Source organism: Microcaecilia unicolor, chromosome 3, assembly GCF_901765095.1.
Source record: "Microcaecilia unicolor chromosome 3, aMicUni1.1, whole genome shotgun sequence".
In the NCBI taxonomy this organism is placed as follows: domain Eukaryota; kingdom Metazoa; phylum Chordata; class Amphibia; order Gymnophiona; family Siphonopidae; genus Microcaecilia; species Microcaecilia unicolor.
This window is the reverse complement of record NC_044033.1, coordinates 464,362,135-464,387,419: the sequence shown is the minus strand read 5'-3', so window position 1 is coordinate 464,387,419 and position 25,285 is coordinate 464,362,135. Positions and strand designations below refer to the sequence as shown.

General features: G+C 42.3%; 1 protein-coding gene across 2 annotated transcripts in view; it reads right to left on the bottom strand.

Annotated features, from left to right (window-relative positions):
- PRIM2 (DNA primase subunit 2) overlaps positions 1–25,285 on the bottom strand; it is a 470,633-nt gene that overhangs the window by 159,620 nt on the left and 285,728 nt on the right. For both annotated transcript variants that reach the window (XM_030198993.1, XM_030198994.1), the window contains exons 9-10: positions 18,061–18,133; positions 3,347–3,532 (exon numbers count right to left, since the gene is read on the bottom strand). In XM_030198993.1, coding sequence (XP_030054853.1) covers positions 3,347–3,532; positions 18,061–18,133 — 259 coding nt within the window. The remainder of the gene's footprint in view (positions 1–3,346; positions 3,533–18,060; positions 18,134–25,285) is intronic.

The following is a 25,285-nucleotide window of genomic DNA, read 5'->3' as shown; positions in this document are numbered from 1 at the left end:
AACGCCAAAAGATCATCCCGAACCTTCCTAAACCTCCACTTCCCCAATTGCAAAGGCGTGAAATACAAAGCACTACATGCATCAACCTTTTCTCACATGAGCACGCAGTATTGGAATACACTGCCACGCAACTTAAGAACAATCAACGAGCAAGCTTCCTTCCGCAGATCATTGAAGACCCATCTTTTCGAAAAGATTTACGGAAAGAACCAAAACACATAAAGTCCACACCTACTGTTCACGAATGCATCATACATTCACCTCTGAACTCTCATTCCCGTAATATCACATCATTCATACCTTTAATCACAGAAAGATATATATCATATGTCTTTATGCCTTTTTATCGCCCTCTAAGCTCCCATTGTTTCCTTCCAATGTTTCAATGTTTGTGCTCCATTGTTAAATTCCTTAACGACACTTCAACTGTTTCGCATAAATCTGCAAAATGTAATCCATAACCAATCTGTAACAAATTGTATTTCCAACATTTAACTCATATTGTAAGCCACACTGAACCCGCAAAAAGGTGGGAAAATGTGGGATACAAATGCAATAAATAAATAAACACGACTCATTGAGCACAGAAGCAATATCCATCTGAATAAAATTACAGTGCCACTTGCTGCACATTGTGATGCAAATTAACATTTGTTTGCATCTTTAAAATGTGTGATACTTCAGCAGATGATGTGGCATACCATGGGAGGCGATAAGAAGATAGCACTACTACAACAAGAACAACGGTGGATCCATCGCCTGAAAACAACTCAGCCGGATGGACTTAACATTAGAGTTGAATGGACCCAATTCTTCTAAACCAATGGGGTCCACAGCATGTTAGCTTGTCAGTATAATGAGGGGAGGAATTTTCTTGATGGCGTGTGACATCACGAGTTTTTAAATCGCACGCCATTTTGTTAGTCCTGTCAGATGCAAGAGCACTGATCCAAAGGACCAAGTATTAGACTGCGAAGAGGGAAATAATGATGTGGTTGTGTCGGCAAGACTGTATGATGTGATTGAATTTTTGCTCTCTTTTTAGATATACCAGTTAGAGTCCACGGAAACCCTGAAGCAGTAACCGAAACCTTGGCCAAAGTCGGGCCGTGGGTAGTCACAACGAACACTGGACAGCTGGAAAGCTAAGTTTCTTTCAAAATTATCTAGAAATTGACGTGAAGAGCTTTAATAAAGTAACAAGCCGGGAGGTTTTTTTGCCAGTGATGATTCCGCAGGCCTCCCTAAAGTTGATTTATTAACAAAAGGAGTGTCCTAGCGGTTCGTTTGAGGCTTTTTCCTCCATTTAAATACTTATCTTTGCAAATGTAGATATCCTGTTTTTGATTGGTTATTTTAACATGCGTTAACCATGTATGTGCATTAACCGTGTGCACGCCTACAATATCCCTATAGGCGCCTACACGATGAAGGGTAAATTAAGAAAGAAATGTATAGATTCCCTGCTTTCTTATCAGGCAGCAAAATTAGGTAACGAAGTTTCCCCTTTGATAATTCAGGAGTCAAGTTATGTACATTTTAGATGATTGCTTAAGACATATTTACTTAGGATCTATGGAAGGAGATGAATGTATTAAGCTTTTTGATTAATCCTTTTGTTATTGTATTTCCTGGGATGTCTAGTCTCTTTGCATGTAATCCGCATTGAACTGCAAGGTATTATGGACTATAAGAATAAATTGTTATGTTACTAAAATCAAAAAATAACAATCTTATACTGAAATGTACAATAATCTCACCTTCCTCCCATTCTCTTGCTTCAATTCCTTCATCCATAATTCAAATAATCAGGTTTTAAGTGGGTTTTTTTTCCCCCCCACACAAATGTATATAGAAAAGGTTTCCTTTAATTGTTATACTAGGTCAGACAAAAGGTCAGACAAAAGGTCCGTCTATCCCAGTATTCTGCTTCCAAGGTCAAGGAATTCCACAAACCTGGGGCCCTACCTTTTATAATCCGCTTGCATGTACTCACCAGTCTAAAGGCCTTAGCCAAAGAAGTTCCAAATGATGCTCTGATAGATATCAATGCACAAACACACTGAAAATCTTATAGACTTTTCCCAATCAGTACCTTTGAATAACTTTACAGAGTCCTGTCAGCAGCTCCATGTTTGGCATGTTTAGGACTCTGCTTCAAATTAATTTCATATAGTAAACAGCTTGCTTCTTTACCTACTATGACTGGTCACAGGTGGGCTCTATGGAACTTACTGTGGGCTTTGTTTAGGCAAAGTTTGGAAAGTAAGCTAATTTAGGTCGTCTATGACAAAAAAGAGTTTAGTGTTATGCAATCAAAACCTTTTGTTTTTTATTCTTAATTACTTTTTGAATATTTCTATAACTACATTCATACTGAAAGTGTATACTGTGTAGATCACAGATAAATTATTATTATTATTAGCATTTGTATAGCGCTACCAGACGCACGCAGCACTGAACAGCTGATACAAAGAGACAGTCCCTGCTCAAAAGAGCTTACAATCTAAATAATACAGACAGACAAGACAGTTACGGGTGAGGGAAGTAATGGGTGAGAAAGGAGGAAGGGACAAGGGGAGGGCAATTGTGGCTAGGAACTGTGTATGTTATATAGCAGAATATGAAAAGTGTACAAGGTTAAAAAAAGGATTTTATAAGGCATTTTATGTGAGTGAAATGTTTATGTTGGAGGTGTGTTCATAGGGTTGTGGGGGGGGGGGGGTTTGTCTGAAAGTATGGGTATGAGTGAGGGTGTAAGTAGGGGTATGTAATACAGATGTGCTTGTGTTTAGAAAGGGGTCCACTTGGTATGTAATATGTGGTAGAGTTGTACATTAAGAAAGGTTGTAATGTATGTGGTGGAGAGAATTTGGAACTGAAGGGGAGGCAGCTTTAAAGTGCCTTTTGTCACCATCTTTGTCAGCCAATTCAGTTATTTTTCCCTCTGAATTTGCCTGTGTTTTGGGTTGGGTGGGGGATGGAGAGAGATATTTAAAACCAAGCAGTATTCAGCGTTCTATAGTTTCTAACAGTTTCCCATAAATGCAATTAAGATTTTTCAAAGAACAAGGCTTCCTGAAACATACTGATCCAATATTTCTGGTTTCAAAACTCATTCAATGCATGCATTTTTTTTTTAACCACATGCTAAATTTGGTGAATTTCTGCCCCTTTTTTTGAGTGGTATTATACCTACTGACAGAGAGACAGAAGAACATGGATCTATTTTATGTAATTCTCTCCAACATTACATGTTGGACAACACAAAAAAAAGTTTCCAGATATACTAAAGATATGAAAAAATCATGCTTATGCCACTTTAAAGTTAGAGTCATTACTTTACCTTTTCAGCATCCACTTTTCCTTTACTGAACTCTAACTTCCAAAACTGTAGTGCTTGTTCTAATGTTAATCCAATGCCCTTAAGAAAAAGTCCATACTGCATACGACCTCCATGGCGGAGATGGTGGTTATCACGCAACTCTTTATGTAACTGGCGCATGCAGAGTGGAAAGGACTTTGTAGAAATCTGCAAGAGAAACACTGGATGTATTTATGAACCATAAAAGAGGATACAAATGAAATCTACCTTAAAATAGCAGGTTATCAAAAACATGAGAGGTCACAAAGCAAAGAAGATAAAAGTACTAAAACATCAGAAATTTTCTACTTTTAAAAATGTTTATTGAACTCTTGGTTTTAACTTTCATTTTCTCCCATTCACAATACCATATTAAAGTCAACAGTTGAGTAGATCCTTGAGTTGTGGGTGGAAGATTAATAAATTCAGTGGCTGCTTGATAACTTCTGGGCCTCTTCTTGACTAAGATCAGGACCTAAGTCTCTCTGTTTTATGGTTGAAACAGAAAACATTTACCTAAGCAGGATGAGGTGGTAACACCCTGCAACCTGATCCCACTGAGGACACAAAACATTTAGACCTTGCCTAAAGTGAGTGGATTAAATCTCCTGTAAAACACACACACACACACAAATATATACAGAGAAAAAGACAGAATAAACAATGACTATAATCTTGTGCTAATTTGCAACACCACCATTCTAGCGGAGGCAACATTTAAATCAGCAGACTACCACTATTTTATTGGCATGTTTTTTATTGTACACTAAAGCAAGCAAAATTATCAAGAAACCTCATTAAACCAGAACGTTTCATCAGTTATCCCCCAGATTTTATATTGTGCAACTTGAGTTATGCGAACAAATAGGTTGTATTCTGATTAGTGCACGCAACTTACCTTAACAAGCGAATCACACCAATAATTGCCAGTAGCAAGCAATACTGACACTAATTGGCATTAATTAGAGTTTACATGCACAACTTTTTAAACGTATTCTGTGAAGTGATGGGTATAAATTCTAAGACACAGATCGGAAAAGGGAGTGTGGTTATAGGTGTTGAATGGTGGGTCGTGGGCATTTCTAAAATCTATGTGCGCTGTTACAGAATATACCAGCTCTGCGCCTAATTTAGGTGTAGACATTACATCAAGTTTTACTTGGTGTAAATGCCCTCAACTAAATTTAGTCATGTTGACAGAAACTAGGCATATTCTATAAACTGCGTCTAACTTTAGGTACAGTTTACAGAATATGCCTAGGAATATATTTTTTTCGGGGTGCCAAATTTTAAGGCGCCATATATGTATTTTAAACTGTTTTATAAAAACTGATACAATAGAACATAAACCCCCATACAATAATCCATAAAACGTATATAATTGGCTGTTAATATTTTATTTAATCCACCTACCTAAGATTCCGTGTAAATAACCAGGTTTTTAATTTTTCTTTTTTTAGAAACTCAGTGGATCCACAGTTTGATACAGATCACATGCAAAATTCCACATTCTGAGGCTTTTAAGCAAGGCTTTTAAGCAACTACGACTCCTCTCATGTTCTACTGCAGTGATGGGCAACCTTTTGAGCTTGGTGTGTCAAAATTCGCCAAAAAACCGAGCATAACTCGGGTGGTGTGTCACTTCGAGAAAAAAACCATAATTTCGCGATATTTATAGTTTAAATAACAAAAATGTATAATTGTAATATATGAAAAACAACAAAGCAGTGGAATCAAATGTATTTATTGGAACAATACCCGACGTGGCCACGTTTCGCCCTCAGGCTGCGTCAGGGGTATAAACTATCAAAGTGTATGTAAATATAGCATACACACTAGTAGTTCCAAAATCTAGTTCCCACTTATCTGCTAACTTCCAACTAACGGATATGGAAGTAGCAGATAAGTGGAACTAGATTTTGGAACTACTAGTGTGTAGGTCCAATAAATACATTTGATTCCACTGCTTTGTTGTTTTTCATCTACTGTTTTGTAAGCAGTTGTGTGCCTTTTTGTTTTTTTTTTTGTTTTTAATTGTAATATATAACTGTATTTAATAAACCAAAAACTAATTATTTAACTTACCTGCTTAGTGACTTCTTTGTTCATCTGTCAGTCGTTTCTTTGTTGGTCTTGATATTATTTAACTTGTGTGGGGTGCCATGAACTAAGATAAGTGAGGGGGAGGGGGGAATTCTTTAACTAACCTGCCTATTAGTAACTATTTTGTTGCTGAATTTCATTGGCTAAATCTTCAATTGAAGGTTGGTATTTTGTACACTTCAAGCCCAAGCAAGCGCTACTAACTTCATCTGTCAATCTGTTTCTTTTGTTGGTTTTGATATTATTTAACGCTGAGAATAAGGTTTCACAAAAGTACGTAGAGGGAAAAATTGTGAGTAAAGCCATTGCTATATTTTTCAGGGTGCTAAAAGTGTCTGGTAATCGGATCCAGTCACTCCAAATTTCCTGGTAACTCAGATATTCTCTTAATAATTGCATCTTTATTCTGCGTATCGTGAAATAGAACTGGTGCACATCTTAGGAGAGTTTCTTTAATAAATTCTCCCTCACTGAGTGCTTTTCCATGCTGAGCTATGGAGTGAGCAATGCTCAAACTTGCAGATGTTAAATTTGTAGAACCTTTTACAAATTTAAGGATGGAATTAGATTGGCTCTTATAAAAGTGTAGCTGCCTGGAAATGCATTCCTTCCTTTCATCCTCACTTTTTTTCAAGAGCTGGGAATGATTAGTTTCAAAATGTCTATTTATATTCCACGTTCTGCTTACTACCGTTCAGTACATAGAACGCAAAATGATCTGCCATTTTTTTCTATAATGCCATACATCTCGGTCCATGTCTCTTGAAAGGGTCGGCTACTGCTACTACCACTTCCTTTACTTAACCTTGGTTTTTTATTTTTTGGGTTCTCCATCAGGGGGGCAGTGACAAAAGATAGAATTATAGATAGCCTGTTAGCCCTGCAGGCAATTAGGGGTTAACTAGCCTAACTGACCACCTTATGTAAATTAAGATGGCTGCCGCTATTTCTAATGGCGGGAAACGGCACCCATAGCACATGCCCTCGCCTCTCCCAGCCTCCCCCTCACCTATCTCAGTAATGATGGTCAATTAGAAATCCACGACACCCCAGAACAGTAGATTGGATGATGGTTGCTGTGGTTATGTGGTTGCTGGTAATGGCGATCACAGGGCCCCCAGAGATTGCGTCCCCCATGGCATTCCGCTGCTTTCTGCTCCGCCGGCCGGAAGTGAGGTCAAAGATCCCCTAACGGCCGTGCAGGAGCCGGGGCAGAGGGAGCAGCAGGGAGGGAACGAGCGGAGGACTCGGAGGGAGCCAATAGGAGCGCACACGGCACCCCCCCAGCGGGTAAACATGCACCGGGGGGGGGTGGGTGATTTCACCGGTGGGGGGGGGGGGGGGGGGGGGGTCACGCTGCACCTGGGGGGGGGGGGGAAGCGCATCGGCGATCCGCCCCAGGTGTCAGCAAGGAACACCGCTGCTTCTCTGTATGCGGCCACATGTCACCGAAAATGGCTACGCGTGTCATAGGTTCGCCATCAGGGTTCTACTGCCTGACCCTGACTTCAACTCCTACTATGTATATATTATAAATGATTTAGAGATGAAGTAACTAACGAGGTAATTAAATTTGCTGATGACACAAAGTTATTCAAAGTCGTTAACTTGCGACAGGATTGTGAAAAATTACAAAAGGACCTTACGAGACTGGGAGACTGGGCGGCTAAACGGCAAATGACGTTTAATGTGAGCAAGTGCAAGGTGATGCATGTGGGGAAAAAAGAACCCGAATTATAGCTACGTCATGCAAGGTTCCACGTTAGGAGTTACGGACCAAGAAAGGGATCTGGATGTCGTCGTCGATAATACACTGAAACCTTCTGCTCAGTGTGCTGCTGCGGCTAGGAAAGCGAATAGAATGTTGGGTATTATTAGGAAAGGTATGGAAAACAGGTGTGAGGATGTTATAATGCCGTTGTATCGCTCCATGGTGCAACCGCACCTTGAGTATTGTGTTCATTCTGGTTGCCACATCTCAAGAAAGATATAGTGGAATTGGAAAAGGTGCAGCGAAGGGCGACTAAAATGATAGCGGGGATGGGACGACTTCCCTATGAAGAAAGACTAAGGAGGCTAGGGCTTTTCAGCTTGGAGAAGAGACGGCTGAGGGGAGACATGATAGAGGTATATAAAATAATGAGTGGAATGGAACAGGTGGATGTGAAGCGTCTGTTCACAGCTTTCCAAAAATACTAGGACTAGGGGGCATGCGATGAAAGTACAGTGTAATAAATTTAAAACAAACTGGAGAAAATATTTCTTCACCCAACACATAATTAAAATCTGGAATTCGTTGCCGGAGAACGTGGTGAAGGCGGTTAGCTTAGCAAGTTTAAAAAGGGGTTAGACAGTTTCCTAAAGGACAAGTCTATAAACCACTACTAAATGGACTTGGGAAAAATCCACAATTCCAGGAATAACATGTATAGAATGTTTGTATGTTTTGGGAAGCTTGCCAGGTGCCCTTGGCCTGGATTGGCCGCTGTCGTACACAGGATGCTGGGCTCGATGGACCCTTGGTTTTTCCCAGTGTGGCATTACTTATGTACTTATATAGTAAATCTAAGAGAAATTTGATTAATTACAGAAACATAGGCTATTTCTTTATGCACAAAATTATGACTGATATACTACAAAATATATTTATTTGAAGTTTGAACAAAGAACTTGAACAAAACAATATGTAAGTATAAATGATAAATTTACCCTATATTATCATGTTATAACTTTTTATTTTGAGGAGTCGGAATTGGTACATTTTTATCGACTTCAACTCTGACTCCATAGCCCTTCTTATAAAGCTATATTTCTAGTTCTGGATTACCTATGGTGCCTTGTAATTCTTCAAACCCTTGTATATTTTTTATAGTCTGCTATTCAAAAAATATATAATATGAAATGAATTGAAATAGAAGTACTTGCTGTCTATAAAACACTTCAATGTCTTCCTGACACATCTTATTTGCCTTAACTGTCACAACAACCCCCTATGAGTCAACATATCAAAACCAGAGGATACGTCCAAGGAAACTACCAGAAAACATCTACCCACATGCATCCCAGGATGCAAAATCCAGAATGATTCAGGTGTAAAAAAAAAATGAAGAATCTTCAAAAAGTCTTAAAGTTGATTCTAGAAGTTTTCTTAGGAAAGCCAAGTTGGAAATTGGCTAACAGGAAGATGATACATTTATATCCACGGAAGGCTTCTTTAAAACCAGATATATATGCTAGTGTATATTTCAAAACTTCAGAAACCTGACATATTGTAACTTTAAAATTTATTCTATAACTTAGGAGAACCCGCAAATGTTTCTTTGCTCATTTTCACAAGTCCAATTGGACAAGGATGAAAGTGGGCTTTACCTTTTTAACTTTAATCAGTTAGTATAGGACTCAATTTGCCCTGTATACATTTGAAATTAAACTCCAAAAAATTACTCGGTTCATTCAGGGAGATCCTTATTAGGCTTCACAAATCACAGCCAATAATTTCTTTAGTTCACTTAGAACAATTTGTATCTGTAATTTTATCAAGTCCCTTTCAGTTTTATCAACTTTAACAACCTATAAATAACCTTAGTCTTCCTATGTCATCTTCTGCTCCAAATAACCCCCTTATTTTTGTTTAAATAATCTTTATTGATGACAAAATACAAGACAAAGATAAACAAAAAAGAACTGTGTGTCATCTACATTTTCATGCATAAGAGAAATCCTTCCCGCCACCCTATCCCTCCCCCCTAAGTGCAACAAATTCAGTATGCAAGAGAGAAAGTTTAATCAAAAGAGGAGGTCTGTGTTCTTATGAACCCCTGAAAGTCTACGTACAAACAAAACAAAAATAAAAATTAGAATATACCACATCAGGATCCCTTAGGCCTCAAATAGAGTTGGGAATTCCACTATGGACTCTGGGTGACAAAGTTTGTATGTATACTTCCCACACAGATAAGAAAAGCTTTTTACGTTTAATGATGTCCTAGCCCCATTTCTTTCCAACATCATGAAAGTATGCAATTTATTGCGCCAAGCCCAAAAGGAGGGCAATCAGACATCGTCCAAACTTCCCAACTAAATTGTTTACCTTTCTGATTAGCTGATGATCACCTTACCGTGCATCACAAAAACCTCAAAATGATCCAAAAGGATTACCACCAGTGAAAATGGAACAGAAGACTTAATATTTTTCTGTGAAACTAATATTCCTGTAGGTCTGCATTAATAGTAATACTTGGGATTCTCCCGACTAAAGTTGGAAGATCAAAAGAAGTGTCTGATCTTTTTAAGTCTGCGCACTATTTCCACATGAAATCAAACATTTCCCATCTTGGATACAGCTGTGTCAATACTTTATATAAGGTAGAAACTGAGAATTGGTCTTCCTCAGCAGCTGTCAAAAGTTCTTGAAATTTAGCATTATGTTTTGCTCGTAACGCTTCTGAATCTAATAATAACTGACGATATGCAAAAATGTCTCTCATGTGGGACAAGTGGTATCACCCAGTTTAGCTATAGGCTTTAACTTTCCATTATCTCCCAAGACCTGTTGACCCCCAAAGACAAAACGTCTCATTGTCTATGCCTGGGGAAAACCAGGCATTATCTTGCAGAGGCAGCAGATCAAAAATAACTGCAGAAACTTTTCAATAGCCAGTAAGTTCTCGCCAAAGTTCCTGTAGAGGACAAAGCAAACCACTATTCCTCACAGTCAGAGGGAGTGTATGTAATGGTGCTTAGGCATATAGCACTATAGGTCGAAAATCCAATTGCCCAGATGATGGAGCAGACACGCTCTATTACATTTCCTAATATCTGGCAGGCCCAGCCCTCCCTCAAGCCAAGAGCAATCTAAGAAGTGTCTTTGGCTTTGATCCCCCTAACAAAATTTAGTTAATAATTTGTGCAAACTCTGAATGATTTTCTTCAGAAGTTTCAGAGGTAACATTTGTAAAGTATACAACTAACGTGGGATCTTCGTCATCCTAAATAACTGAATCCAACCATGTAGTCTAAGAGGAAGATGTCTCCAGCCCAACAGCATTTTAGATGTTTTGTGCAGTATATTTTCCACATTTAGGTGATGTGGAGGGGCATTTTCAAAAGGGACGTCCAAGTTGCGATTTGGACATCCTTGCAAAACGGCGAAATCCAGGGGCGGGGAACAGCATATTTTCAAAACAAGATGGACGTCCATCTTTCGTTTCGAAAATACCGTCAGGGACGTCCAAATACTTAAATTTGGATGTCCTTAGACATGGACGTTTCTGACTTTCGGTGATTTTCAAAACCAAAGACGTCTATGTCAAAAACGGTCAAATGCAAGCCATTTGGCCGTGGGAAGAGTCAGCATTTCTAGTGCACTAGTCCCCATGACATGCCAGGACACCCTAGGGGGCACTGCAGTGGTCTTCAGAAATTGCTCCCAGGAACACAGCTCCCTTACCTTGGGTGCTGAGCCCCCCAAACCCACTACCCACAACTGTACACCACTCCCATAGCCCTTACGGGTGAAGGGGGGCACCTATATGTGGGTACGGTGGGTTTTGGAGAGCTCGCTGTTTCCTCCACAAATGTAACAGGTAGGGGGGGTATGGGCCTGGGTCCGCCTGTCTGAAATGCACTGCAGTACCCACTAAAACTGCTCCAGGGACCTGCATGCTCTGTCATCTAAGGCTGGCACGACATATTTTGAAAGATGATTTTTGAGGGTGGGAGGGGGTTAGTGACCACTGGGGGAGTAACAGGAGGTCATCCTCAATTCTCTCCAGTGGTCATCTGGTCATTTCGGGCACCTTTTTGTGCCTTAGTCATAAAAAAAACAGGTCCGGGTGAAAAAGTCCAAGTGTTCGTCAGGGACGTCCTTGTTTTTTTCAATTATGGGTCAAGGATGTCCAAGTGTTAGGCACGCCCGTCCCGCCTTTGCTACGCCTCCGACATGCCCTCTTGAACTTTGGCCATCCTTGCGATGGAGTGCAGTTGTAGACGTCCTAAATCGGGTTTCGATTATATTGATTTGGCCGTCCCTGGGAGAAGGACTTCCATCTTCTGATTTATGTCGAAAGATGGACGTCCTTCTCTTTCAAAAATGAGCCCCTAAATTTCCACATTTAGGTGATTAAATTTGCAGATGACACAAAACTGTTCAAGGTTGTTAAATCACATGCGGACTGTGAAACATTGCAAGAAGACCGGGCATCCAAATGGGAGATGAAATTTAATGTGGACAAATGCAAGGTGATGCACACTGAAGGAAGAATAATCTGAATTATAGTTACCCGATGCTGTTTAACCTCATTGCTATTAATGAAAGCTACACAATACATACTACCACTTTATCTCTTATGTTGAAAATGATCTCTCTATAGTCGATGACCTAACTATGTTACAATTCACTCTATCACTCAGAAACCTCTATGCAATATCATAATGTATTCTTCTTTACCATGTATGTATGCACCTTAATGCAAAACCATTTGTAATTTTGTACCCGGAAATGTCGATCACTCAGAACCCTCAATGCAATACCATAATGTATTCTTCTTTACCATGTATGTATGCACCTTAATGCAATACCATTTGTAATTCTGTAACCGGAAATGGTGATCGCCATCACGGCAAAATGTAAGCCACATTGAGCCTGCAAATTGGTGGGAAAATGTGGGATATAAATGCTACAAATAAATAAAATAAATAAATAAATTTATTTATGGTTCATTTGTATCCCACATTATCCCAACAGTACTAGTTATGTGAATTGTAGCTAGGGTCTAAAGGAGAAAACTCCATCCTTGCCCAAGGTTTGTTTACTTCCCCCATTAGTTGAAGCCTAGAATGGCTTTCCAGCATATTCCCATAAACGAATAGAGTAGCATAGATGCCTTCTGGACTGTATTACCCTAGGCTAGCGTACAGGACTGCTAGAGCATAGACTACTAACTGTTCCTGGCCTAGCTAAGACTATGTTGACTTACCTCACTTAGGGGCCCCTTTTACTAAGCTGCTTGTCTATGCATGCCAAAATGGAGTTACCCGCTCGGCTACTGCGTGGCTCTTGCTGTAATTTCGTTTTTAGCACGTCCAATACGCGCATCTGAAAAATCATTTTCGGACGTGCATATTGGGCATGCACCAAGTGGCATTTGATGTGCATAGGTCATTGCTGCCCAGTTACTGCGTGAGACTTTACCGCTAGGTCAATGGCTGGTGGTAAGGTCTCAGACCCAAAATGGACATGTGGCAATTTTCATTTTGCCGAAAGTCCATTTTTAGCAAAAATTTAAAAAAGGCATTTTTTACAGGTGCACTGAAAAATGATTTGGCACATGCCCAAAAGACATTTCTACACTACCGCAGGCCATTTTTCAGTGCGCCCCTAAGGTTACTGCTACCTTGTCAGATGTCCCAGACAAGAACTCCCATTTAACCAACAAGGCTCACAGCTGAGAAAACTAACTGGGAAAACTTCCTTTGTTCCATTGCTCTCAGGAGAAATCTGTAAACACTCATTTGCCTGTGAGATTCTGGACTCTCTAGAAAGATAGGGAGGGCATTGCAACTCTGCATGGGCGCACACAATAGGAGAGAAAAACGTAGGAGATGCATGTGTACTCTTGCCAAACGTATTGCATCCACAGGCCTTCTTGGAGCCCAGAGTTTGCAGGAGGGACAATGCATAGGGCGGACATGGAAAAAGAAGATAGAGAAACCCAGAGTGAGGCCCTTCTTTCTCCCATGTACTCCACAGGTTGAGAAAGAGCAAAACTTGTTCCTCTAGTCATTCTACTGGGTTCCAGCATCTGAAAAACCTTAAATATGGCCAAACTCCCCTCCAGTTCTAATTTGCCCTATGTGACAAATGGACAAAATGGAGGAGGATCCAGAATTCCTCGTCATAGGGAGTCCACTGCTACCATTGTTTTAGATCAACAGCAAAATCTGAAGCTGTCATAGATCCAGACAACATAGAAACATAGTAGATGACGGTAGATGAAGACCAGTACAGTCCACCCAGTCTGCCCAACAAGATAAACTCATAGCATAAGGTATGATATGATACTACATTTGTATACTTGATCTCGATTTGTACTTGCCATTTAAGGGCACAGACCGTAGAAGTCTCCCAGCACTGGCCTTGTTCTCCAATTTCTGAAGTTGTCATAGAAGCCCCATTCCAGACCATCCAAATCTGTCCAGCCATAATCAGGGCACAGATCATAGAAATCTGCCCAGCACTGGCTTTGTTTCCCAATTACTGGTATTGCCATATAATCACCGCTAAGCTAGTTTGGTTCCATGCCTTCTATACAGGACAAGAACATCTGAGAATGATTTGTTGGTAATCTCTGAAGGGAACATATTGGCAATACCCAAAAAGGCTCAGGATCATGAGAATTCTCTCCCTATCTCAACATTCTGTTGAACTGTCACAGCAACTTCTATTCTGGGTGACATTGAGTAGACAGTACCATGCCTCCGATGCCATGATGAAGATAAACAGGGCTTCAAGCCTGTGACTGAACTAATCAATTGAATGCTGCTGCTGCTGCTGCTACTATGGCCAACCTTAAGCACTGTGATACAACTCAGTAACGAAGATCTGTGGAATTGTCATGAAAGAAAATATTCTCAAATCAGTCATCCGCATTAAGGAGCACGCTGAACCATGTGAACCACTTTCCTGGCAGAAAAAAGGGAAATGCCTCATCAGAAACTCATAACTCACTAAAATATAAAGGACTTTCTCAGAAAGCTGTTACTCCTAGACTGGGAGGAAACCTTCTTGACAAGGCTGAGCTTGCAGTGACCACGATTCTGTGCAGGAGCTCCCATGAACTCTGGTCATAATCCCTGTCTCTCTACATGCACTAGAACAGGAAAGACCTAAAGACTTATTTTCAAATATTAGATAATTTTATTGGCATGGTCTTGTTTACAATTATTTTTCACCTTCCTGTTATTTTTATTATATATTCTACTGTCATTGGGCCCCTTTTACTAAGCCACGCTCAAAAGTGGCTGATGATGTTTGTAGTGCGTGGGTTTACTGTGTGCTGCAGCCCCTTTTAGCATTGCAGTAAAATTGCTGAATTTGTATATTTTCATGTAATGGCCACGCACTAATTTCCCAATTAGTGTGTGGCCATTACTGAAGGATCCCTTACCGCCACTTATTTACTAGGTGGTAAGGGCTCCCTTGTTAATCGGCAGTGGGCAGCAATGTACCTCTCCTTCCCAATTAGTGCAGAGCACGCCTTCTCTCTGCCCACAGACACACCTCCCACACCAAAAAATAGAAACAATTTTTTAGCATGAGATTAGTGCACGGTGATTGGCACACTACCATGCAGTGGTGTGCGAGCCGGTTGTTGAAAATTGCGAGCCGGCTCTGGCTCTCCTCCCTCCGGATCCGCCTCACCGCCCGCTTGTTTTTTGAATTCTTCGGGGCAGGCAGTCTTGCCTGCCCGCTTCCAGCGCTGACTGTCCTCCCCTGCCGGTTCGCGCTTTAAAAATGGCCGCCGAGACTTCCAGAGGCGGCCTCGTGAGACTTCTGCTGAAGTCTCGGCGGCCATTTTTAAAGCGCGAACCGGCAGGGGAGGACAGTCAGCGCTGGAAGCGGGCAGGCAAGACTGCCTGCCCCGAAGAATTCAAAGAACAAGCGGGCGGTGAGGGACCAGATCGGGAGGGAGGGAGGGAGGGAGAACAATTCGCCAAACAACTCGGGAGGGGGTGGCAGGGGGGAAAAGAGAGTCGCTGCTGGGCATGGGTGGATGGAGGGAGTCGCTGGGTATGGGTGCATGCAGGGGAGAGGAGGGTCACTGCTGGACATGGGTGCAGGGCAGAGGAGGGTCACTGCTGGACATGGGTGCATGCAGGGCAGGGGAGAGGAGGGTCACTGCTGGACATGGGTGCATGCAGGGCAGGAGAGAGGAGGATCACTGCTGGACATGGGTGCATGCAGGGCAGGGGAAAGGAGGGTCACTGCTGGACATGGGTGGATGGAGCCTGGAGGACAGGGGAAAGAAGGGTCACTGCTGGACATGGGTGCATGCAGGGCAGGGGAGAGGAGGGTCACTGCTGGACATCTGGGTGCATGCAGGGCAGAGGAGGGTCGCTGGGTATGGGTGCATGCAGGGCAGGAGAGAAGAGGGTCACTGCTGGACATGGGTGCATGCAGGGCAGGGGAGAGGAGGGGAGAGAGAAGAAATGCTGGACATGGATGGAGGGGAGAAAAGAGTGAGGAAGGAGATGAGATGAGGGAAAAGGAAGAGAGGAGAAAAACTGCACATGGATGAAGAAAATAGGCAGATGCTGAGGACCAGAAATGAAGGAGGAGGAAAGGAAAGAAATAAATGGAAAGGAAGCCCTGGAAACGGAGTTAAGAGGACAGATAGCAGTAGAATCGGATACTGGGCCAGCATGATCAGAAAAACAGTCACCAGACAACAAAGGCAGAAAAAAAATTTTACCAGCACACCACTGCTACCATGGGATGCCTCAACACGTCCCAAGGCACTGCTTTTTGGTGCATGGTAGGCACGCGCTAGTGCCTACCGCAGCATAGTAAAAGGGCCCCATTGTTTTTTATTTTTATGCTGTAAACCATCCTATAATTCTCACCTCCAACATTCTGTCTTGCTGCCTGTGTTCGTGGCTGAGTTGGTCTGCTAGGGTCCGAAGCCCAGGCTGGAGTCACACGCAGCACTGACCAACTGCACGACAGCACCACGAGGCCCCGCCCCTGCCGCCCTTGCCGCCATGCCCCTCCCCCAAGGTCGCCGCCGCTTACCCCCCCCCCCCCCACGAGGTCGCCGCAGCCACTGCTCCCCCCCCCCCCCCGAGGTCGCCATCCAGGCCCAGCAACTTTCCCTCCAGGCCCGCCCACCCAACACAGACCTGCCATGTCTCCCGTGAAACACGCGGCGCCATCTCCCATTTCCAGCCACTGCTGCTTCTTCAGTTGAGCAGCAGCGACCGGTACAAAAACAAATTTTAAAAAGCAAGCGCGGTACCGCATGCAGGCATCAGGCATTGGCTGTTGGCTCTGCAGCCGTTCCTCTCGCCTCTCACGTCACTGCCCCAGGAGCAGACCCCAAAGGAGCACAGCGACGTGAGAGGTGAGAGGAGCGGCTGCAGAGCCGGCAGCCAATGCTTGATGGCTGCCTGCGGTGCCGCGCTTGCTTTTTAAAAACAGCTGTTTTTGTACCGGCCGCTGCTGCTCAACAGGAAAAGCAGCAATGGCTGGAAATGGGAGATGGCGCCGCATGTTTCACGGGAGACATGGCAGGTATGTGTTGGGTGGGCAGGCCTGGATGGAAAGAAGGGAATATAGAAAGAGAGACACGGGATGGAAGAATCGGAAGAGGGGGTAGACGGATGGAAGGATGGGGAGAGAAACAGAGAAAACAGATAGAAGGATAGGGAGAGAGACACGATGGAAGGATGGGGAGAGAAAGGGGGAGATGGATAAATGGATGCAGAGAGAAAGGGGAGAGACTGGAAGGATGTGGAGAGAGAAGGGACATTGAACAGAAAAGGACAGAGAGATAGAGAGACACTGGATAGTAGGAGGGGGAGAGAGACATTAGATGGAAGGATCAGGAGAGAGGGTAGATGGGTGGAAAGATGGGAACAGAAAGAGGGAATATGCTGGATGGAAGGGTATGGAAAAAAAGGAGACACTGGATGGAAGGATGCAGAAAGAAAGAGGGGAGACATTGGGAGGGGGTCCTGAGACAAGAGGGGGGGAGGGGTCCTGAGACCAGAAGGGGGAGGGGGTCCTGAGACAAGAGGGGGGGAGGGGTCCTGAGACCAGAGGGGGGGAGAGGGAGGGGGAGGGGGTCTCTCTCTCTTTTTCTTTCTCTCTCTGTCAGTGTCTTTCTCTCTCACACTGTATCACATTCACTCTCTATGTGTCACACAGTCACTCCCAAACACTCTCTCAATCTCATACACTCTGTCAGTCTCACCGAGAGTCTGTGTATCGCACACATACTCTCACACTCTGTGTCACACATACTCTCTCTCACACACACTGTATCTGTGTGAAGCACACTCTCTCACACTCACTATGGCTCACATACGCACTCGCACACACTCTCATTCTCACACACACACTCTCTCACAGACACGCTCGCATCCACACTCACTCTTTCTCTGTCACACACTCACACACGCATATTCACTCTCTCTCTCTCTCTCTCTCACAGTCACTCTCACACACACTCTCTCTCTCAAACATACACACTCTGAGGAAAACCTTGCTAGCGCCCATTTCATTTGTGTCAGAAACGGGCCTTTTTTTTTTTTTTTTTTTACCAGTTTTTTTACCAGTTTACTCCACAACGATGGTATAAACTACACAAATAAATGAATCCAAAAGTCAACAATAATTTTCTATCCTAAAATGAAGGCATATTTAGAAGTGAGAGTTTTAAATACTCTTAGAAGTGGAGTTTTAAATACTCCTTCAGTTCACCACCACCCTCGTTTAAAAAAAGATGCAAGATAAGGAAAAATTCTTTTTAAATCTAGCCTTTCCATAATGCTATAAATGGTTCAAACAAAATTAAGAACAGCACAATACTCACAGCATCTATTTGATCCAATGAGATTTTCCCTGCATTTCTCTGAGTACTGTAGTCTTGGCCAAGGTAGGAATGGCTGTGGAATAAAAAGACATTTTCCAGCGACAGTGAGACATTTTAAAAGAATGTAGACATAAAACACAATAAATGGATCTTAGTACTTTAACCCAACTACACTAAAGGACCCAATTTTATTGTCTCCTTTTAATCAGTTAAATGACCCCCAAGTGTGTGTGAATAAAATTTAAAGCAATACTCTTACAAAAGAACTAGTGAAGGGTAATTACTTATAATTGTTCTTTGCATGCAGCATTTCTAAACAATTTACTTTGATAGGTCAAGCGACTTATTTAAATTCAACTTCTTAAGCTTAGGGGACCTTTTACTATAGAATGCAAATGGATTTAGTGCGCGCTAAATGCTATGCAGCTCATTATGGGGTTATTTTACTAAGCTGTGCTAAAAAGTAGTCTGCCCTGTGCGTGCTGAGGCCATTTTTAGAACAGCTGTAAAATGGTCATATTTTCCATTTCCTCTATTAATGACCATGTGCTAGTTTCCCCCAAACACGTCCCAGTACTAAAACATATTTTTATACAGCACGCCAAAAAATACTGCGGTACGCTTGACTGCACCCCATGGTAGTGTTTTTTAACCTACGGAAATCACGAGATAGTGATTATCACAGTTTAGTAAAAGAACACCTATATTCCTATGGGCTGCATGGCATTTAGCACACACTAACTGTTAACGTGCCTTAGTAAAAGAACGCCTTAAACTCTTCTCTCATAAGTGTTTGATCTATCAGTGCCTTCTCAACCTAAACAAAACAAGACCTAAGGAGAACACAGTATGCAGCTATCAAGAGAGGTGGTATGAAATTTATATTAGGTGTTTCTAGAGGAGGAAAAGGAGATGGTGCTATGTGCAAGTATCAGGGGCGTAGCCACAGGTGGGCCTTGGGCTCAGGCCCACCCAGCAACGGTGCACCTCAGACAACCAAACCGCGACTTCAGCTTTCCCTCCTCCCAGCCACCCGCCAGCATGCCGCAGGTTTTGTTCCCTTCCTGCTCTCTCCCCTGTCATCTCCGTCCTGCAGCGGTGTTAGCTCCTGTGGTTTTTGTTCTCTCCCAGCTCCCACCTCCCTCCCTCTGTGCTGGCCCCGCCTCTTCAGAAAGAGTATCGGGGAAGGTGAGGCCGGCCGGAAGGAAGCAGTTTTGTAGCGGCAGTGTGCGACTCCACTGCAGATGTGCAGAGCTGGACCGCCACGGGGATGGAAGGGGAGGGAGAGAGGGCGGGCCTGCAGCACGCCGGCGGGTGGCTGGAGGTGGGAGAGAACAAAAACCGCAGCAGGTGGCTGGTGGGGGAGGGAGAGGGGAAAAAGGTGCAGCATGTCGGCGGGGGGGGAGGGGAAAACACCTACAGCATGCTGGCAGGTAGCTTGAGGGGTCAGGGAGAGAGGGAGAGACAGGAGCACTGTTGGGATGCGGGAGTGAGACAGGGTAGTGCTAGGTGGGGTGGAGGAATAATTGTTCGATGTGGGGGGAGGGATGTAGAGATGCTGCAAGGGGAAAGAAAGGGAGAATTGTTGGATATGGGTGGGGTGGGATGGGGAGAGGGAGGGAAAGACTGCATAGGAGTTGTAAAGGACCAGAGAGAAAAAAAAGCGTTGGACATGGAAGTGGAAGGAAAGGAGGGAGAGATGAGAGGGGAAATGTTGAACATGGCATTGAGGTGAGGGGAAGGAAGGATGGAGAGATGCTGTGTTGAGGGGGGGGGGGGATTAGACCAGGGTCTCAAGGCAGGGAGAGGAAGAAAGGTTGGACACGACGGTGGAGGAGAGGAGAGGAAGAGGGAAGATGGTTCCAGGGAGAGAAGATGGACAATGGGTGGTAGGGAAGAGAAAGGGAAAAATGCTGAACAATGGGGGAGGGGAGAGAGATGAGACAGGAAGATACTGGTGGTGGGAGGTAAAAGGGATAGGGAGATATCAGGCTAGAGGGTGAGGATGGGAGAAAGAGGGAACAGATGCTAGGCTGGAAGGGTGGAGGGAGGAAGACACTGGGAATGGTGGAAAGCATGGGGGAGAGGCCTAGGGAGTAGAGATGGCAAGGAAATAAATGAGAGAACAGTGATTACAGGGGTAGAAATATGGTAATTTATTTTTATTTATTTTTGTTGCATTTGTACCCCGCGCTTTCCCACTCATGGCAGGCTCAATGCGGCTTACATGGTGCAATGGAGGGTTAAGTGACTTGCTCAGAGTCACAAGGAGCTGCCTGTAGATTGAAGATGGAAAGGAATAATAGGCTGGGAAGGAGAGAGATGGGGAATGGGAGAGCTAGTGGGTGAAAGGAAATGGAAATGTGATAGATATCTTAAAAGTAAAAAGAAGGAAAAGATTTAGAAAGAGGATGAAATTTGAGTGTACAGAGGCAGAAAAGAAAAAAGAAAGAAAGGAAAGAGCTAAAATGAAAAGATCAATATTTCAGAGGCACTGTTCCATATTTATTATATGGATTAAATAGATTAGCTTTGAAGAACACAGTAATTCTAAAATCCCAGGTGTGGTCAAGTGCCACGCTGATCTACTTGAAAGTGAAGTAGGCAGTCATGACCAAACTAGAGCCCGTTTTTGCAAATTACCGAACCCAACACGGCCCGTGTTTCGCTCCACTAAGCATCATCAGGGGTTGGACATCTAGATACAAAATAATCACTATACGATCACCCCCACCCTACATACATCAACAAACCAACACACAAATATTAGCACATATATATCACACAATACCTTATACTGCTGAAAAGGCTAACGGGCGGAACAGAGCTCACTCAAAGCCAACACACCACATGGCGGGTATGCCAAAAGACGCCTACACATGCGCATGAGGCTTGCCGGAAGTTCAGCTTTTTAAAGACCAAAAGGTTCAAACCCCCTACACACTTAATCAACTTCTTTGTTGAGCCCATATGGTGCCCCTGTATTCCACATAAAAATCAATCGCTGTTCTTTTCTGGAAGGTAATAAGGAAATATTACCACCCCTGGTTTGACTTAACTGGCAAAAAAATACAAACTTTAATTGATCAGCTGAATTTCCCACTTCCATCCAATGAGGTAAGCGTTATATTTTGCTATATATAATAAATGTTAGATCATTCATAGTTGTGGTAACATATTAGTTAGATACATATTAATTAGAGAAATCTTGAAAACCTAACTGGGTTGCAGCCCTCAAGGACTGAGGTTGCCCATTCCTGCCCTAGACATAATACCATACCTAAACCTTATCTCAATATCCCCCACAGTAGCACTGAAGATAATCCAAGTTAGGTTCTTCTCTGTAGTCCAAGATCCCTGCTGCAGATGCTTCTAAAACCAAGTGTTCTATACAGATAAATCTGGTGATTTCCAAACACAGTTATCACTAGCCCCAATTCAAATTCTATGTAAAAAAAAATAATCACTGCAGTCAGGATGAGCCTATTTACTGTCTTCCAGTCTGAAAGATTAACACACCTTTCCTGCAGATGACAAAGTGCCCTGGCCAAAGAGCCCTCAAACGAAAAGTAAAACTGAATGTCCTCTGCATAGATGCTATAAAACACACCTGATGATTTCAACAGCTCACAAAGTGGAATTGAGTACAAATTAAAAAGAGCAGCAGATAGGACGATCCCTGTGGTACTCCCGTGGTTAGAGGTCAGGCAGTTGGAAACAGTAATACCAACCCAAATTTCTTGTTTTTTCCCTTGTAAAAGAGCAATAAATCAATTTAATATGATTCCCAAAACTCCAAAGGACCACATCAAAACTTCATGATTAACTGTGACAAATGCTGCAGAGAGATCTAATGTAACATACAAGTAGCTGAGATGCAGTTTCCATCCCCTTCACAGCACATCTACAATCAACATAAGAAGGGACTATATTATGAGCCTTCAGGAAACCACACTTAAAATCACTCAGTACCAGAACTGTCAGGTCTCCTGCTTTCACGGGTTATTTCTCACTGAGAAATTGGGATCTCCTGCTGAGTGGCCTCCTGTCCAGTGACAGCAGGAAGCGCCTTCATTTATTTATATTTATTTATTTACTTATTTATTAGGATTTATTTACTGCCTTTTTGAAGGAATTCACTCAAGGTGGTGTACAATATAACTATCTCCTACTACCACTGATCCGACGTCCTATGGCAGAAGGAGATGACGTGTTATGATGGCCTTCCTGCTGCCGTTGGAGGGGAGACTACTCCTGTAGCCACTGGCTGTGAATCAGGTGTTGTGGATGGGCTGGGGGCGGACCCTAAATTTCCCACTGAGTGGATCGGCTCCCTTGGCAGCTCTGCAGTACACTAACCACAGTCAAATACATATGTAGTGGAGCTAGTATCATTTTCTAAATTATTTTAGCTAATATTCATAGCAATGAAACAGGCCTACAGTTGGTTGGAACATTAGGATCCAAATCAAGCTGCTTTAGTAAAGAGCAGACAGTTGCTACTTTCAACGAGTCAAGTTGCATTCACCACAGAACTTAAAGCAGGCACAGCAGTGGAGTCTACCAGCTGAAGAAAACATAGAAAGCACTAATCCTGAGAAGAAAGAATTGGTTGAAAAGCTTTTAAGAAAGACCAAGAATCACCTACACACTCAAAGGTAGACCACAGTACATTATCATCAAAAAAATATAGGTCTGGACTAATATCCTGATTGAACGTGCTAACCAAATCTCAAATTTTCTTCTCGAAAGCAGTACTGAATTCAGAAGGATATATAGAAGTAACAAGTTCCAAAGTCTTCTTATCCTGTGTCAAATGCACAATCTAAAAAAGTTGCCTAGGTCTATTCAATGCCTGTTTAATCTTTGTATGATAAATGAAAGAATATAAGAAGGTTGTGTAGAAGAAGAGAGTACATTCTAACTAGCCAGGAATTCTTCAAATCAATACCTCTGGTTTTCCTCAACCTACGCTCAAGCCTTCTAACCTCTCACCTTAAATGACACAAGCCAGTCAAGAACTAAGGCACAGATAGTTTCCAAGCAGAGGCCACAATCATTTTCAAAGGTGCATTTGCCTCAAGAGCACTTCAATGAATTATTCCACTGAAATACAGCCTTGTCAACCCCAATAGTGTCAATACTAGAGAGAAAGGGAGACTAGTTTACCACAACTAACGGATCTTATCTATGCCTAACTTTTTTCGTACATGTTGCTGGAAAAAAATCATCCTATACAACTCCATGAAGTGTAATTGGAAAAAAAAAATACAAGAACAGTCACTACAGAATAGGAAGTTCTTCTAGGCAACAAGTAGACAACAAAATCAAATGGACAAAAATGAGACAGTGAGCAAACATAGACTGGAAGTGAATGATGCTCCCTGTTTGTATGAGCAATCGCTCACCTTAGGTGGAACACTAGTTTGGACTGTTATATTACAAATTGTTTACTTAACAGAATTCATTAAAACCTCTTTTTTTTCTGAAGATTTCAGTCACCCTTTCTCAGAGATGGTCATGTATATTATCCTTAACACAGGGGAAGCATTACCTAACAATAATATGTCTGCGTCATCAAAATGACAGGAACATAATTTACAGAATTTCAAAGAGGAATGATAAATACAACCTCCCTTTCTCGTTTCTCGCCCCAACAAGTGCAATCCCAAGAATAGTTCTAATTTGCCATTAGTTACTATGCTATCAAATTTTTATTACATATTCCATGTGTAAAATTTAATATAGCTTGCAAATATAACAAGCATTGCACAACTGAGGAAAAAGTAGTGCTAACAAAAAAAAAAACCTGTTTGGTTTTATTCATTTTGACAGTTATACTCCACATCATAACATACGCAAGTTCAATGTGGCTTACAATAAATAAAACAGGCAAGGTTTACAATACCATAAACAAAATATCAAGTAAGAGCAGAGTAACATACAAATAAGAACTAAACAATAAACCACTAATGGCCAATTACAATGTAACACACTCCATCAATGGGTAGAAATCTCTCAAAGAGGAAAGTTTTCAGTCTTTTGTGAACTACCAAATAATCAGGCTGACCCTCGACTGCCACTGGCAGCGAGTTCCACTAGATAGCACATTGGCATCTAACGTTTGTGGAGTGAACCGACCTATAGTGCACTCTCTTGCAATGTGGAAGATGAAGTCTAAGGTAGCCTCTAGAACCAGAGGTTATATTGCATAGGGGAATAGTTATTAAGGGCTGTGTGTAATCCGGTGTCATGCCATATAATATTTGAAAGACAAAAACAAATAATTTAAAAAAATCCTGGCTTTAATGGGCAGTCAGTGAAGCTTGCATAATAATGTGATACCTTGAGAGCAAGCCTAGCTGTTGTATTTTGGGCCGTTTGCAGCCATTTTAGGACACCCTCCTTACATCTAGCACAGATGGAATTATAGTAATCAAACTGAGTTAAAACCAAGGACTGATCTAGCAGTCTAACGATGTCAGGTGAAAAATATGATCTGATTCTCCTCAGTGATTTTATCACTACTGAGGAAACCTGAGGCTCGAACATTAGGTGACTGTCAATTAACACACCCAGTACCCTAAGCGTAGAATCTAAGGAGTAGGACATGTTGTCAATGGTAAAATTATTATATACGGTATGGTCAAAGGGGTTGGTTACCACAAGAAATTTAGTCTCATCTCAATTTAACTTAAATTTGGAAGCCCAAGATTCCAACAAATCAAGACCAAGCCTAATCTTAGGGACAATTTCTGGATGAACAGTCTTGAAATTGATATACATTGTGATATCATCCGCATAAATGAAAGTGAAGAACCCTGCTGTCTCTAGTCTTTCACCTAACGGAGCCAGCTTAACATTGAACAGGACTGGAGATAGTGGCAAGCATGGGCGTAGTCTGACTGTTTCATTTGGGGGAGCAAAGGATGGGGCGGAGCATATTAGCATATTCATTTGCATATATATATGCAAATGATATGCTAATATGGAGGAAGGAAGGGAAAAAGAGCTGGCTTTTTGGGGGAATAACCATAATGAATATGTATGAGATATCAAGCCAGCTCTTTCTCCCTTCCTTCCTTCCTTCCTTCTTTCCTCCTTACCCAGCACTCCCTCTTCATCTCCAGTAGTATTTCCCCACCCCCTTTCCTATACCATACCAGTGTTGACCTTAGAAATGCATAGGCTCTATATGTAGATCCTTCAAGAGTTAGTGTGTCAT